General features: G+C 39.0%; 1 protein-coding gene across 5 annotated transcripts in view; it reads left to right on the forward strand.

The window, feature by feature from the left end:
- Positions 1–7,359: 7,359 nt before the first annotated feature.
- ALKBH8 (alkB homolog 8, tRNA methyltransferase) overlaps positions 7,360–18,108 on the forward strand; it is a 68,533-nt gene continuing 57,784 nt past the window's right edge. For 3 of the 5 annotated variants that reach the window (XR_009047461.1, XM_057695235.1, XM_057695238.1), the window contains exons 1-3: positions 7,360–7,482; positions 12,513–12,648; positions 17,003–17,240. Coding sequence is in view for 4 of the 5 variants with exons in the window: in XM_057695235.1 (XP_057551218.1) it covers positions 7,361–7,482; positions 12,513–12,648; positions 17,003–17,240 (496 nt within the window). In the remaining variant the exon portion in view is untranslated. Of the gene's footprint in view, positions 7,483–7,528; positions 7,632–12,512; positions 12,649–17,002; positions 17,241–18,108 lie in introns of those variants that run through there. The other 2 variants (XM_057695236.1, XM_057695237.1) reach the window with 2 other exon arrangements.

Genomic DNA, 18,108 nt, shown 5'->3' on the forward strand with positions numbered 1-18,108 from the left:
GGCTTCCTAGAGATGTTGAAAAGTAAATTCTAGGTCTACTTAACATCCTATTAATCCTCGTGGTCTCCAAAGCCATGATTTCAAATAGGTTGATAAAATGGTGATATCCAAACATTTCTGACACAAACTAAAACAACATAAGAAAACAAGACAATTAATGCTGCTTGTCTTTTATGAAAATTAATAATATAGCATCTAAACTTTCAATTAAGATTCTGGACACACTATCTTCATTAAAGGTTTAAAGTTATACTGTGTAAATTATTTTTGCATGTGTTTGCTTAAAAGATGCAATCATTTAAATAAAACATTTTCCATATTTATCACGTCTATATTTGTCTCATAACTCTTGGATAGACTTCAAAGTCTTGGATAGACATCAAAGACATTTCTCTGCAAAGGTGTCCCTGAGCATAATGGAAACTGGAAAAGAGGTGGGCCTTCGGGTTGCAATCCTGCTTCTATTACTAATTAAGTGATGTAAGGAAAGTTGCTTAAACTAGCTGAGCCTCAGATTCCACATTTGTAAAATTGAGGACATAAAACTTATTCCCAGGGTTATTTTTGCTAGGATTGAATAATAAAGTATGTTAAGTGTAATAAGGACTTAATACCTCACTGAAATGTAGCTATAGATATTTTATAGATATTTTAACTTATAAAACTGTGCCCTTTTATTCATGTAAGAAGGCAGACATGAATGTTAATCACTTTTAAAAACTACTTCCTACTTAAACAGCTTATACAGTTTGTCTTTTAAGTCTCAGTTGTTATATCTGTAAAATGGGATATGGAGATGTCAATAATTAGAATTGTTTTGAGATAATTTTATGGGTTCTTTAATAATCTGATAATCTGAGCACTGTATCATCTGGCTTCTTGGTCCCTTTTACCTTATAAAATTATATTTCACCTGAAATAAAAATTCAAAATATATTAGAAACTTGACAGTTTGTTACTCTGGAACAGATTTTTAAAGAGCTTAAGAGCTCTCTGTTGGTAATTTTCTTCAATGGTTGCAAGCAAGATTGTTTGTTAAGCATGCAGGTTGTTGGGTCCTGGCCCCAGGGATTTTGAAACACACACTATAATCCCTTGGGGTTCAGAGAAACTATTAAAACTTATATTTGCTTTTAGTAGACTCATTATATCTAATGGGGTCTGGAAATCTGTGTTTTTAACAAGTTTTCCAGTGGTTCTGATGCAGCTAGTCTGAGGACCATCCTTTGAGAAATATGCTCCAATGTAGTGGCCTCTAATGTGCAGTGTGCACAATTTAGGTTATCTGGAAGATATGTTAATATGTTAGAAATTCTATTTATAGTTTTGTCTAAATCAAATTAATCTCCACTCTCATTTAGTATCCTGGAGGTTTCATTAGGTCTGCATATCTGATATTCACGTCACAGATTTTGAGAGGTGCTCTAAAAGAAGACGGTAGAGTGGGAGTTTGCAGGCAGGGGAGCTGCCTCTGGCAGCCTCCCTCCTTAGCTTTAAGCAAGATGTGATTTTGGGGCCTGGTAAATGCTTATATAACCCCCAAACTATTTTTGCAAAATGGACAACTCTAAATTCCCTACAGTGAAGATGAAGATAATTCAAGCACAAATAACCAGCAGAAAATGGCAAAATGGATGCTCCTAGTATGAGGTCTTATCCATAATGTAAGGAAAAGCTAAGACCATCTAATCAGCTCTAACAAATCTCCCCAAATTAGAAATGATCATGAAGATTATATGAAATATGGATTTACATCCAGGATAGTTAATGATGAAATTGCCCTTTCTGGGCAAGTATCTTTGTATTTGGGGGTCTTTGAGAGATTAATGATATTATGAAGCCATTAAAGTAGTTAGACATTTTAAAATGAATTGTTTATAAATTTTTAAGAGAAATATTTTCTTGCAGAGTTAAGAGAAACATTAAAAAAGTTGTTTTACCATAACAAAAAAAATCCATAAATCCCACTCCTCTGGCCATCCTAAAGATTTTCCTGAACCCTGAGTTATTTATTATGTCTTTACTCTCCTCTACTTGAAAAATATGTTGCAGAAAAATACTCTGAAGTAAGCAGGTCTTCAGCCTCAAGAATAAACCATTTTGTGGGGGAGGGGTGGTGGTGGGAGTCAGCACTTTATAGCTACCGTGTTTTGCCATGGACCAAAAAATGATCCTTCAAGCAGAGTTTTATGTTTTGTACTACAAATCAAAGGCTGGCCCCTTTTTCTTTTTGGTTACATTTGCCTCTAATTACCGCATGGGAATACTTTCACCATATAACTTATAAAACTGCAAACTTTTCATTGAATTTTTATCACTATAGCATGAATAATGCATTCAGTCCTCAAATGTCACAAAGAACATCAAGTGGTTTTACATCATACATTCCTGATGGAGTTTCAAGGAGCCAGCAACCTAGGGATGCAGCAGGGAAGACAAAGCTTGGAAAGGAAATTTCATATAAATTTGTCATTTACCTACAATGGATAAAATAAGTGGAGAAGAACAAAACTAACACACTTGCTACTGGGGACAGAGAGGGAAAAAACAGAAAATAGCCAAAAACAGATGGTCTCTCTGGGGCTGGAGGAGGGAAAATTAGGAACCTCAGAAGTATAGGAACTGAATTTGAAACTGTAGTGAAATGGTATTACATTTTGGAACCAATAAATATTAATAATTTTCAAGGACTTTGGGGACATTTTCAATATTTTCTGAGTGAGGAATCTTGAATGAAATATAATAGCTATTGGAATTCTACCGTTGAATGTATATTAGTTGATGAGAGTACTCCTCCTCCTAGCATCCCTTTATGTTAGGTTTTGAGATAAGACCATATTATGATAATCCAACCAAATGAAATTTTCAACCCCCTATGGAACATGCTGTTAATTGCCTATCCAACAGCTGTTCTCTTTTTTTTTCTTGCTAATAGAACCCTAATTTTATTTTTCCCCAGATAGATTGTAGCCTATCAAGGTCTCTTCATCTCAGGGAGGATGGGCCTCATACCAGCCCCATGGAATTAAGCCAGTGATCTAGCTTAAAGTAGTCATGGCAGTTCCACTCCCTTTAGCTAATGATTGGATAAGCATGTGTAAGAATCTTCTATTGCTGCTGTAACAAATTATCACAAATTTATTTCACAGTTCTTTAGGCCTGAAGTTTGAGTTGGCTTGCTTGGTTTTTCTGCTCTGAGTTTTTTAAGGACAGAAGCAAGGTGTTGACTGGCTGGGCTCTTATCAAAATGCTCTGGGAAGGATCTGCTTCCACATTTATTCAGATTGTTGGTAGAATCCAGTTCCTTGTGGTTGTAGGACTGAGGTCCCTATTTCCTTGTTGGCTATCAGCTAGGGGCTGCCCCTCTCTTTAGTCTTTGCACATGGACCATTACATCTCAGAGGCAGCACGGGTGTATTGAATCCTTCATGCTTGGAATCTTTCTGAATTTTTCTGCTTGATTTCTCTTGTTCCAGCCTTGGTAAATGTTTTGCTCTTAAGGAATCATGTGGTTATATTGGGCCCCTAAATAATCTATTTTAAGTTTTGCAAACTTAATTATATCTGCATATTCACAGGTTGCCAGGATTAGAGTGTGGATATCTTTGGGGCATCCATTAGTCTGCCTACCATTATATGTAACCCATATCAAAGAAACAAGGGGGATTCCATTGAGGGCTTCATTTCCTAGATGCAAAGATGGAGACTCTACTCTTTTTATTCAGCTAGAGATGCTAGCGGGGGGACAAGGTGTCTGGAGTGGCAGCAGCTACCTTGTAACCAGGAAACATCAAGAATGAAGATAAAAGTCAACATACCAAGGATGGTGGAGCAGGAGACTAGAAAGAACCTAGGTTCTCTTGATGATATTTTTGAACAGTAGAACCAATGCCAGTGACTGCTTTTGTCTAGATGGCTTGTCATTTGAGGAAAAGTAACGACTTGTTTATAAGCAATCAGTTCAGTATTCTGTCATTGGCAACCAAAACCAGTTCTAAATATGTTGCTTCTAGTCCTAATTTCTGAAATTCTACTGTGGGTCAGATCTCTACTTCTCCACACTTTAAAATGTAGTGTTGACTAATCTGATTAAAATCATTTATACTGTAATTCGTAACAAATGCCTTTAGTGGTGGTGCCAACATTAGCTTCACCTTGAGACTGTATTCAGGATTACCGAGTCCAGGAAGAGGGTCCAGGGGTCAGCAAACTATAGCCCATGAGCCAAATCCTGCTGGCATAAGCCAGGGAGCTAAAAAAGATTTTCTTTTCTTTTCTTTTTTTTTTTTTTGCTCACTCCATGCAGCATGTGGGATCTTCCCTGACCAGGGATTGAACCTGTGCCCCCTGCATTTGGAGTGCAGAGTCTTAACCACTGGGTCGCCAGGGAAGTCCAAAAGGTTTTCGTATTCTTAAAGTGTAGGAACTTCTACCGCTCCCCCAAACAATAACAGAAAGGAATATGTGACCAGAGACCATATGCAGCCACAAAGCTGAAAGTTTATTATCTGTGCCTTTATGGAAAAATCATGCCAACCTCCACACAAGTCACACTGAGGACTCACCTATCATGAAGTGGAAACTGGGGATTTACTAACGAAAGAGTTATTAAGTCAGCATTTAATACCTTTGAAAAATTATTATAAATAATTGTGTAAAGCTTTTGGCAAAGGTAAAGATTAATTCTATCTTCAAATGAGGTTTCTTTTCAGTTCAACATTTATTGACTTTCTATTATTACCGGACTATGTAAGGCACTGGAGTTACATAATGAATAAAACAGGGTCTTAATGTAGCTGGAAATCACTTCAGGGAGTCATCTTCTCTGGCAGAAATGATTCATGCAATACTCTGAGCAAAAGATAAGGGCCTGTATAAAAAGAATTGCATGCAAAATTTTATATGTATTGGGAATTCCCTGGTTGTCCAGTGGTTAGGACTCTGCGCTTTCCCTGCGGAGGCCCTGGTTTGATCCCTGGTTGGGGAACTAAAATCCCACATGCTGTATCTACTTTCTTCTAAGGATATGGAGGTAAGGATGGACAGCAAGTGGTTGGAAATTCTCATCCTGTAACTCAGGATGAGAAGAGTAGAAAAGGAATGAACAACCACTTAACCACTACTTTATACGGCAAATAAATTGTTATATCAATCCCCAAAGGTAAACGCTGTTTTGCAATTTCTACTTCAGGTCATACTCCAATGCCCATATTGTTTTCACTAAATCAAAGTGCCTCTTAAAGGGAAGCAAGGACTGAAGATAAAAATTAGAAGATTCACAAATCTCTTCAGAATTCTGGAGAGGCAGATAGGGAGACTGTAGTATAAGAGAAAAGAGTCAAACACAAAACCTCAAGGATTGCCTGCATTTAATCATGGAAAAAGGGAGAGAAGCTAGTGAAAAACTCTGAAAACAAGTGATCAGAGTGTGTAAAGAAAACTAGGAGACAGTTGTTTCACATAGGCTAGGAAATTTAAAAGGTTTAAAAGCTCCAGTACCTTCAAGCAGGGTGGATGTAGAGATGAAATAAACTGAATGTGGTCAACAGGATATAATGTGGTATTTTGTATTGCTGTCCGATTTGTTTTTTTTTTAAATTAATTTTTATTGCAGCATAGTTGCTTTACAATGTTGTTAGTTTCTACTGTACAGCAAAGTGAATCAGCTATATGTATACATATATCCCCTCTTTTTTGGATTTCCTTCCCATTTAGGTCACCACAGAGCACTGAGTAGAGTTCTCTGTGCTATACAGTAGGTTCTCATTAGTTATCTATTTTATACACAGTATCAATTAGTGTATATATGTCAATCCCAATCTCCCAATTCATCCCACCCCCCACCCCCCTTTACCCCTTGGTATCCCTAGGTTTGATCTCTATGTATGTGTCTCTGTTTCTGCTTTGTAAATAAGATCACCCACACTATTTTTCTAGACTCTACATATGTGTTAATATACAATATTTGTTTTTCTCTTTCTGACTTCATTCTGTGTGACAGTCTCTAGGTCCATCCACGTCTCTATATTGTTGTCCAACTTGGCAGCCACTAGCTACATGCAGCTATTTACATTTAAATTAATTTATAAAAATCAAAATTCAGTTCCTTAGTTGTACTAGACACATTTGAAATGCTCAAAAGCCACATGTGGCTAGTGACTACCATATTGGACAACTCAAAAACCATTTCCATCATCACAGAAAGTCCTATTGGAATGTTTTTTAAAGCATCCATTCGTGCAGACGCAAGAATGCAGTGGGGAGACTGAACATGTTTTCCCTTATGCCCTCTACAGTAGTTTGCAATGTCTGGTTGATTTGATTGCTCTAGCTTGAATTTGCTATTCATTTTTAGCCTCACCCTCTTTTTACTGGACTATTGCAATGGCTGCCTATCTGCCTTCCCAACTTGTTCTTTCCTCCATCTAACCTTTTCTCTATACAAATCATTCATCCACTCAACAACACTCTTGTCAATGCCACTTTTCCTAGGCAGCCAACCTTAACTTTCACTGATAGTCCACTATGGTAGGGTGCAATTGGGGCACTGTATCCGCACCATAAGTAAGTGATTTCCTTCCCACTCTCAAGTTTCCTTCCCTGCACTTACACAGCTCATAATCCAATGCAAGCAGCATGATTATAATACATTCATATCACACAAATAACATTAGAGCAGAAACAATAGCTAATCATCACCCTCTCCGGTGTCTTTTATTTCTGATATCACCAAATCTTTTCCCTTTTCACTTCACCACTGCGATAGCCTGTTACCTAGTCTTCTTACCTTTAGTCTCTCCTCCCATCTTCCACTAAAAGCTCTGATCATATTAGCCCATTTCTTTCAGGGATCCCCTTAGGCCTACAGAACAGAAAGGCATAAAGTCTAAAATATAGTACAGCCCATCTTTCCTCTCCTACCTCCCTCTACATTCTTCTGCACATCTTTCTATCGCCCTGCGGTATTTACCACTCCCCTGGCGGATTCGCGCACGTCCTCTTCCCTGTCTCTCCTTCATGCGGTGTCATCCTTCAGACCCCAGGGTCCTCTCCCATTCCCCTATTAAGACTCAGGAGGAAGGATGCACAGAGCCCAAGGGGGAGGGGGACCGAGGGACACAAACCCGTTTCACCGTGTCCATTTGGGGAGCTACCCCAAATAAGCTGCACTCACAACGCTTACTACGCCCCTCTCAAAAGACTACTTAACTTTCACTGTGGTGGAGAGCAAGCACTTCACTGATCAAAGACTCCCGGCAGAGAAAGAGTCACTACGTGACTCTGGGAGACGCAGGGGATTGTGGGAGCGCCGTTCGTCGCCCCGCAGGCTCCTGGGAAATGTAGTGCAGTATTCACCAACATGGCTGCGCCCGGGAGCATTGATGTGCGAGTGCCCACCGCAGCTCTCTGGGATAGAGCGCGAGAGGCTGGTGAAGGCCAGAAAACCCCCGTGGTGAGAACCCAGCCTGAGCCAGGGAGGAGGTTTGTGGCACTTCTTTCTGGCGGGCATGATGGCTGCAAGTCGCCGGTTTCTTTTGTAGGCCTCTTCCGGATTCCTTTGTCTGCCTCAGGGGCTTCAGACCTCACCCAGGAGCGGAGGGATGGTCCGTGGGCAGTAGGGTGTCTGTGCGGTGGGTGGTCCTGTCAGAGTTTGAGGTGCACGTGCTTGTGTTTGTTGCGGGTGCTCACGTGGTGTCTGTCAGTCTCCTGTTTCTTTTGGGCTTCGAGGTGGGTGGTTGCAACCTGGCAGTGTTGGTTTGTGGTGTTAGCTTCAGGGGTTTTTCTGACCCGTGCCAGTGCAGTGAAGAAAGGGTGTTGCTGGTGGTCTGGTAGCTTACGAAGCTGAACCTTCCTGTGTTTTTTTTTTGAGTAATCCCCGAGACCCCTGGGCTTATGGTAGTGTGAGCCTATGGTTTTGGCTGATTTCATTTAACAGGTGTTTACTGAATACTTGCTGAACGCCAGGCACTCAAGTTCTGTGCCTTTCAAGTAGATCACAGTCTTCTGGGTGAGCCTAGCACACAAACAGGTAAATTATAATGTCAAAATTGCAGGGATAGAGATACACATCAGATACTAATGAAAATATTGAAGAGAGCCACCAAACTCAAAATCCTGGAGAAGAGGTTTAGGAGGTAAGATGGCAAGTTTAATAAGTTTAGGCTTACTTAGTAAGTGTTTATTGAGTAACTCCCAGGTGCTAGGTCCTGCTGTAGGTGCTGAGCGCTACGGGGTGAATAATAGGGACAAACGTCCCCACTTTCATAGAGCTTACTTTCTAGTAAGTTAGAGGAAGACAGAATACACACAATTAATGAGGGCATTAGAAAATATAGAGTAGATATTCTTCAATAAAATGAGGTGATATGGCAAGTGTTGGGGTCAATTTTTTCTAATCATTAAATTTTTTTTTCTTTTTGAATAGGTAATGCAATTTGAATAGCTACTAAATTCAAAAGTTACGAAAGAGGAGCTGTCACTCCTCATTCCTGTACCCAGTCTACACGCTTTCCCTTCGTGGAGGCAACCCACGTCACTGATATCTTGTATGTCCTAGAAGCCTGTATGAATACTTCGTGTACCTGTACTTTATAACCAGCCCTCATTTGATAGGAATTTAAGTTGTTTCCAGTCTTTGCTATTAATTAAATTTAATTTATGTACAAGCACAGGAACATTTGTGTATACTGCTTGGTTCATTACAGGCGCTCTTATTCAAGGAGGACATAGGCGTACATGCTGCTATTGCTGTTTAGGGCAATGTCCAATAGGATGTATTGTGGTTAAACGTACTAACAGAGCAGCTGTGATCCCTAAACTCTTATTATCCTATGGAGAGTGTGCTTAGATTGGACTCAGCATGGTTAATATTCTAATAGTGACCTCGCTTCTGTAACATCCCATAACACTCCGGTAATATGGCAGGGAGCAGGCAAGCCTTTGTGCAGTAGTGGAAATCCCCTGGCCATGGAAGTGGCCTTGTTAGAAAGGGGCACTTCAAGGTCTCAGCAGCTAGCATCAGCCTGTTCCTTGTTGAGGTGACTCAGACCTGTCTTTCTTCACGTGTTTCATATTGCCTGGCTGAAGGAAAGTGCCGGAAAGGGGATGACAGAAATGTGATGATTAGGCTCCATTTGCTGGTGCTGGCCTCTTAGTGTAAGACTTAAGCAAATGTATTCAGCATCTTGCCTTTGTCATTTCTTCCACCTTGCAGTCTTTGCTCATGTAACATATTTAGAAAAAAATTAGTAGATTCACCCCTGTTCTTCATTGCTAACTGCAAAAATGATCTTGGGATGGAGTGGCAATACGATAATTCCTTTGAGGGCCCTCAGCTTTTCTTGGTCTTTTTAAACCAGTCTTGTCTGGCTCTTCTGGAAATTAACAGTAATTTAGTAATAGACATATTTAACCCTTTTAACATAGTTATGAGATAGTGTCAAAGAGTAACACAACCAGACATGAGTTAAAGCAGTGAAAACAGACTTTATTTAGTAATTATTGACAGTAGGGGAAAGAGCTAAGCTCCGTTGCAGTTTGTATGGAAGTGATTAGGATGTGTGTGTGGGTGTGCTCAGTAGAGTCAGAGAAGTAAAAAATTATAAAGGGTCAGCCTTTGTCACTGCAGTTAGGCCAGCTATGTTTGCTAGCTGACAGTTATCAAACTCAGGATTCCATCCTGTCACACAGACTGAGAGACAGAGACCCTGTCCTTCCTGATGATTACATTTCAAAGGGGGAATTCCCTGGCGGTCCAGTGATTAGGAATCCGTGCTTTCACTGCTGAGGGCATAGGTTCAATCCCTGGTCAGGGAACTAAGATCTCACAAGCCGCGTGGCACAGCTGAAAAAACCCCCCAAAACCAAACCGAACAAAACAACAACAAAACCAAAAACACTTAAAGGAAATGGCTCTCAGGTCTTTGAGAGACACTTCTGAGTTGCAAGAGATACATGTTCACAGTTGTAAGCCGTTTTTAGTAAGTGCTTTAAAAAAACAGAGGTCAGGGGCCTATTGTTATGGGATGCTAGAACAAATAGTAAAATTTCCCGGCAGCATTTTAAGTTTTCTCAGGCAGCCATTTAATGGGGAGCTGGGGTCATCCTAGGACATGGCTTTATGCTGCTATAAGCCATGCTAGAGTTTGGTCAAGTTTTTTAGTGCAGGGTTTGGGTGGAGTTATGTGCCAAGAATAGGCACTATTACTCCTATTTTGTAGGTGAAGAAACATAAAGGCAGAAGTAAGTAAGTAACTCGTACAGGGACATATAGCTAGTAAACTGTAGAGCTGAGGTTTGAACCTAGAACCTGGACCCCTAAACACTGTGTTATACTGTCTCAAAGCACAGAAAGAGGCTCTGGGGAAACAAAAATATGATTTAATTCTTGTCAAAGTGCTCATAGTCCAGTGGAAGGGGACAAACCTTAGAACAAATAATTATAATAAGTGCAATGTTAAAAATTTATATTCAGCCATCCCCTTCCTGTGTAATGATGACTCCTAAAGCTTTCTCTGTAACCTCATTTCTTCTCCTTTTGCCACTTTATATTTTCACCTGCCAGCCAGACATTGCAACTGTGTGTCTTAACAGTGCTTCAGACATACTATATCCTAAATCTGACTTATCACCTTCCTTACTGAGCAGCTCTTCCTGACCCTCTTCTGACTTTTCAGTTTTAGAATGACATCACTAGCCTCTCAGTCACTCAGGCTCTGTTCTATTAGTAAGTGATCTCTGATTCTTCTCTCCCTCATGTCTTAGTCATCAAGGCCTGTTGATTATTCTTGAACTTTTCTTTTGCCCTCTCCCCCTTTCCCTATTTTCTTTCTTCCTACAGCCTTCACCTAAGATCAGGTCAGCATTTCTACTTGTTAAGCTGGGTTATTGCAAGTCCTTTTATCTCTCGCTTCTTTTTTGTGCTGTTTTACTGGCCAGCCTGTTTTACTGGCCTTACCTCCTGTCACATGTGCTCCATGTATTAGTTAAGCTGGATTACTGGCTGTTCTTTCAACAGTCTCAGCGTTTTTCTTCTATACATAAAGATTAATAATTAGAGTTTTGACTGCTTGAGAGCTGTTTTGGAATGTAATTTTATTTAACTTCTTAAATTTGTTTCATTTGCTAACTTTGAAGACTTTCAAGTGGGTGAAGAGTGGAATCATTGAATCAGCCAACATTCTCTGCTCTAAAAATTTCGTCTACTACTCACTGTCTGCCAGACACATCCATTTCATTTTTCAGCTTCTGCTCTTTATTGCCTCACTGGATACCCTCCCTTCCATATGACTCTGTATTCTTCTTGTCCTCTGATACTCAGCTCAAGTCCCCTAATGTTTTGAAGTTCTCCCAAACTTTTCCAGTTAACATTGATCTTATGTTTTTTTGTCTCTATGTTACATCTAAATACCATTAATACTTATCTAAAGACATGTCATATTCTTTCATTGTTTAATGTTTGTCTGTTTTCCTCAACTAACTTATGAACTTGTTGAAAGCATAAACTATGTATTGTATTTGTATGTTGTAGAGTGCTGAGACCATAAGTAGGCATGTGTGTATTCACTCATTATCATTTGTTTATCCCTTCAACAAATTTTTGTTGAGCACCTACTGTTTGCTGGCATTCCTGATCTCTTGGAGTTTACATCCTGATGGAGGAATTAAGCCAACAAATTAATTATCACAAATCATGTTAAATTCTGTAAACAAAATATTTTTTTCTGTAGTAAAGCATGATGTAAGGGTGCTGATTTGGATAGTGCAAGGACCTTTTTGGAAAGCACTCAGTAACCACTTGCTGATTGACATATTTCACAAAAAATGAAAACAGTTCTGTGGGGTTCTTACACCTGTTTTTTTAAAAATTATAGATACAAAAATATATAACATATATAGCTTAAAAAATAATAAAACAAACACCTAAACCACCACCTACCTTAAATGCTCTTGATGCTTCTGTGTGACCCTTTCATAGCACAGTTCTCTCCTCCCCTCCAGAAATAACTTCTCTCCTGAACTTTGTGTTTGTCATCTCCTTGCTCTTGTTTGCATTATGCTGTATATGTGTTTCTAAACAACATATAGCTTACTTTTGGATTTTGAACTTTATATAATGGAATCATACTGTATATTCTTCTGTGAATTTTTTGTTTGTTCTTTGTTTCCTTTCTTAACATTATGTTGTGAGATTTGTCTGTGCACATTTTACCTAGGATTTCATAAGTAAAGGGATCGCATTTGGGAAAATAGCTCACTTAATAGCACTAAAGCATTGACATGTTTTGTAGAACCTAACAGAGATGCTATTAGATGTTCTTGCTTCTTTGTTACCTTTATTGTGCATGTATCTGTTTGTTCTCACTTCTCTTGGTTGGTGAAAGCTGTAGTAAGCATTTAAAAATTATCACATAGAAATATTTACAAACTATAAAATTCATGAATACTATTATTATAACTGTCCCTTTGGGACTCTTAAGGTTGACATTTTATACTTTTTTTTTTTTTTACAGTATTGCTATGGACAGCAACCATCAAAGTAATTACAAACTCAGTAAAACTGAGAAGAAGTTCTTAAGGAAACAGATTAAAGCCAGGCATACTTTGCTGAGACATGAAGGCGTTGAGACAGTATCCTATGCTACTCAGGTGACCTGAAACTATTATCATTTGAATGTAAATGTATTGCCATGTTAGTGTGTTCTAAGTAATATTTGTTAACAATGGGTCAGAGAGGAAGGCTGTAATTGTTCCATCATGTGTTACAATCTGTGTTAAATACACATATGATAGGACCTGCTAACTTTCTATTTGGGGACATAACCTAGTATAGTTTGAATTTCTGTTGATTGTGTTGGTTGAACTAGAGGCATTTGTGATTCTGTATTAATAACAATAACACTGTACAACCACAGTTTACAAAGCATTTCTAGGGAATTATTATATTTAATTCCGTAGAAACTTTTATGAGATAGATGAGAAAACTAAGGTTCTGAAAGGCTGTGATATGTCCATTGATACAAGGTGCTGAATAGAAACCTAAAGCTAGATCTTTTGTACCCTAATGCAGTCTTCTTTCTTCTATTCCTAACTTCATCTCTATATATTATATTTTGATTATATGCTATGAAACATTTTTTATTTATGAGACCTTATTTACAAAGCCTTTTTATTATCTGATGGACAGTGATTAAATGATGACACTCTCCTCCTGGGCTATGTGTGAGAAGAATTTAACCCTTAGCTTTTCCACTTATTTGTACAAGAGCGGTACCCTTTGACCTGAGCTTTCTTTATTTGTAAGGACATAATGTTATGTACTTTTTTTAAGCTACCAATTATTTTTATTTATTTATTTTTATCAGGTTACAACTTTTTTATTTTTTAAACTTTAAAATTTTTTATTAGCTATCTATTTTATACATATTAGCATATATATGTCAACCCCAGTCTCCCAATTCAACCCCCCATACCTTTTTATTCCATTGGATTGTTAGATTCTAAAGAGAACACGTATATGATAGTACTTCCTAGTCATTAAAATACCACATGAATATAAAGTATTCTTATGATATTCTTTCTGGTTCTAAAGGTATAGGATAACAGTAGTAAGGAAGCTTAGCTAGCATCTAACTGAGGGCCAAAGACATATGATTTAGAAGGTGAAGCTGGGATTAAAACGTAGATCTCTTGATTCTCAGACCAGCACTTTACTATCATGCTTGTTTTCTCTTCTGTGCTGCATCATAGTTTAGGAACGGGTGCTCTATGTAGGGAGATTTAATATTAGCAGGTAAAAGTCCCATACTTAAATATTAGTAACTTCAGGCCCTCTGGCCCATGGCGTCCACATGCACAGCGGACCTCACGCCAGGTTCCTGGGCTGCTCCTCGCGGCCGTGGGACGCCTGGCGCCTCTTCTCCTGCCGCCTGTGCTGGCCGTGCTGGGCGGCCTTGGGGCTCCCTGATGGATGGAATACAGAGTAGTGCGATGAGGCAAGCTGCCTGTGCTGCGGATGCAGTCCTGGGGCCTGGCTCTGCAGCGGAGGGAAGGGGTGCCTGCACAGGGCAGGTGAGCAGCGAGCAGTGTGCTCTGCAGGTACGGAATCTTCGTCAAGCGCTAAGACTGAAGAAGCAGTTGTAAGGTATCATCTAAAAAACCAGCATCGAGGACTTTTCCTTTCCTGAAGTAGACCTTCAATAAAAGCACATATACACGAAAAATAAAATCAGTAACTTCAAAGAATTTAAACCAAATCCCTCAAAAAAGGATGGGATAATAGATTAGATAGTAGACAATAGATTAGAATTAATGTCTGCGCACACATCCTGCCAAGAGCCACGAGGCTGTGAGGCATTCAGAAGATTAATAATGTACCCTATTTTAATCAATTCTCAAGCATAAGTGGCTTTTTTCCCCCTTACAGGGGTTTTGAAGAGAAGTGCTAAGAAAAGAAATGGGTTAAGTTTCTTTGCTGCCTCTGAAACTTGTTTCTGGTTGAGGTTGTTGCTGAGAAAAACCTGGCCTCTGCTTACCAATGCCAAATAAAAATACAGAGGCAGAGCTTTGGAGGAGTAGAAAGGAATAGCTTTATTGCTTTGCCAGGCAAAGGGGGAACACAGTGGCTAGCACTTCAAGAACTGTGCCCCCTCTCTGAGGACTAGGGAGAGGTCTTATAGTCAGGCTTGTGGTCAGGTGTAGGCGATAAGGATTAAGGCAGTCACAGTCCTGCATTCTTCTGATGGGTTGGTGGTGAGCTAAGTAGGAGTCGGCATCATCAACCTTCAGGTCCAGCTGGTCTGGGGTCTGTGTGCTTGTGGGCAGCGTACCATTGTTAGTCATTAACTTCTCGCACCTGGAGGGGGTTTCAACTTCTGCAGAATAGCTCAAAGATATTGTGTGTCTTGTTGCTGGGGGAACAGGACCAACCCTAAGGCTGCTCTTGACTGTTTCTCCCAGGTCTCATGCATCCCCTCCCTTCACTAATTAATAACTGCTTGAATCTGCCCATTGGAACTCAGGGAAGGTCATGGAGGCTGAGTGAAGGCTATTTTCCTATAATCAAAGAAATAGGGGACACAGAAAGGCTTTGTGCCCAGGAGCCCCACAGGGCCTGGCTGGATATCAAGGTTGACTTTTTTTTTTCAGATCTCTAGAAGCTTTAATCTCACCTTCATGGCTTCCAGAGTGTCATTTTATTTGGACTTGATTAATTTTTCTCATCAATAGGAGAAAGGAAGAGAAAACAATTGTAGAAGGACTTCCAATTATATATTATTTATCTAGGGGCGACCAAATGCTCTTTTCACTATATGTTTTACGTATAGGTGCCTTTGTACAACTTTATAGCAATTGTTAGGTTTTTCTAGAGCCGTGATCCTCAAATTATCAGGACTGAAGATAACTTAAAAGAAATCTGAATTCTCTTCATATTACTGGAAAAATTGCTGGGCTGAACAACTGTGTATTAAATTAAGCATATTATGTAACTCACCTGTAATAGTAAATAATCTCCTCCCTTCCCTCCCCAATTGCACTCATTTCTGTGTGGTTAGCCTTTAGCACTGCCCACAGATCGCTTGGATAGCATTTTTGAGGACCCCTAGTAGTCCTCAAGTCACCTCTCACTGTCTTCCCCGATTCCTAGGTGGGGCAGTGGACCCTTGACATTTACAAAACCTTTGCAGTTCCTTAGATTTGGGAATATTGGAAATGTTTTTGTAACTATGGCTACATATAACCAAGATAGTTTGGTACTTGAATTTATAACCTCATTGAATGAGGTCCAGGACAAGCCATCTGAGACTAAATTTTATACCATATTTTATAGTATTCTATTAGTGTGTTTATTATGTGTGTGTGTGTACTTACATACATATGAAGCATTGGCTGCCCCAGAACAGAACTTTTTATAGTAATTTTATAATAATTCTTTTACATTCTTTTAAAACAAAGTTCTAGATATTCCCATTTTATGCATATGAAACTAATACATTATGTTCTAAACTCCAGCTTCATATAAATCAGGTGTTGGCAGACCACTGTCTTCAGCTCACATCTGGCTTGTGAACTAAGAATGAGTTTTACATTTTTAAGGGTTGTTAAAAAATAAGACTGTGACAGAAGCTTATATGACCTGTGAAGCTTAAAATATTTACTATCTGGCCCTTTTCAGAGAAGTTTTGCCAGTAGGAGGTGTAAATGGTGAAACAGATGAGGGTTGGCCATCAGTTATTTACTTTTGTTTTGCTACAAAGTTTAAAGATCTTAACACTGTGTAGAATGTTTTTGAAGTACAGGGACTATAAGGGCACTAGGCCATAAGCATCAGAATAAAAATAGGAGACCTCTTTCCCACCAAATTCTTTGAATAAAGTTGAACAGGATTGCAAATGACAGGAAGTAAGCATGATATTTACAAAGGAAAAAACTTTAATTGCAAAATGACTGAATAGCCCATACACAGAGGAAATTTTTCCTGTTTTATGTTCAGTAGAACTTGTAGCTGTTTTTTTCTTCCAGCCAGTACCTTTACATTTAGTTTTTAGTAAACATTGTATAATAGTTATATCAAAAAGTATGAATTCTAGAAACTGACAGAAGTAAATTTGAAGCCCAGCTCCAACTAATCACCACCCTAACCTCATTTTTCTGATTTTCAGTTTCTTTCTCAATGAAGTGGGGCTAGTATTACCCACTTTGTAGGTTTGTTGTGAAGGTTATGTTAATGAAGACTGAGTAGGTAAAAACAGTATCTAGCAAAAAAGCAGGTATTATGTGAAACCTTGTTTCATCTCTCTGCCTCCGCTTTCTGTTTCATTATGTTAAATTTATGAACAGTGAAAGTTATCTTTTAATTTGTATGTATGGTCATTAAGAATTGAATATTTTACTGGAAAGCCTATTTAAAAATCAATATTATTTACAGTATCTTATTTTAAAATTTTATTTAAAAATAACAGGTTGATATCAATTGCATGTTTCTTTTTTTTGTTTTTTTAAGAGCCTGATTATTGCCAACGGTGGTTTGGGTAACGGAGTGAGTAGGAACCAACTGCTCCTGGTTTTAGAGAAGTGTGGATTGGTGGATGCTCTCTTCATGCCACCTGATAAGCCCTACTCATGTGTAAGATACAAAACTACAGAAGAATCCAAGAAAGCCTATGATATGCTCAATGGAAAAGAAATAGTGGATGATTTAGGACAAAAGATCATTCTGTACTTGAATTTTGTGGAAAAAGGTATATCATACAGGTATCTTTTTTTTTTTTAATTATTTATTTATTTATTTTTGGCTGCGTTGGGTCTTCGGGGCTACTCTTCGTTGCGGTGCGCGGGCTTCTCATTGTGGTAGCTTCTCTCATTGCAGAGCATGGGCTTTAGGCTCGTGGGCTTCAGTAGTTGCAGCACATGGGCTCTGTAGTTGGGCCTCTCAGGCTCTAGAGCACAGGCTCAGTAGTTGTGGCGCACAGGCTTAGTTGCTCCACAGTATGTGGGATCTTCCTGGACCAGGGCTTGAACCTGTGTCCCCTGCATTGGCAGGCGGATTCTTAACCACTGCGCCACCAGGGAAGTCCCCAGGTAGCTTTCTAAAATGGTTTTTGCTTTTGTGTGAGTTTTCATACCTAAGTTGGAAGTTTCAGTTATTGTGAAGCAAAATTACACATCAGTTAACCCCTGTTTGTTTAACAAACATTCTTTAAGTGCCTAGTTTGTACAGGCATGGGACTAGTAGTTGAAGGGAGGTGATTTAGACATAGCTTACTTCTAAGGAGCCGGTCCCACCAACCTAGCAATATATTTATTGTGTCTGTATGTTATTTTGGAACCCTGCTATCTAATTGTGTTTTTCAAAATTTATTGTTGAAAATTTAGATCACCAATTTATTTTACATTGTCTACCCAGGAGCTTTCAATTAAACACTTAGGAATTAATTGCGATCTAAATGATTATGTGCCAAGGTTCATTATTATGGAGGAACCGCTTTAGCCACCAGAGATTTCCAAAGCTTTATTTATAGCTGCAAGGTCCAACAGAATGTTGTGTGCTGATGGGAATATGTTCCTGTCTCATACCTGTGCTGTCCAACATGATTTTGTGGTTTTTAA

Source organism: Hippopotamus amphibius, chromosome 9 (genome assembly GCF_030028045.1).
Source record: "Hippopotamus amphibius kiboko isolate mHipAmp2 chromosome 9, mHipAmp2.hap2, whole genome shotgun sequence".
NCBI lineage: Eukaryota > Metazoa > Chordata > Mammalia > Artiodactyla > Hippopotamidae > Hippopotamus > Hippopotamus amphibius.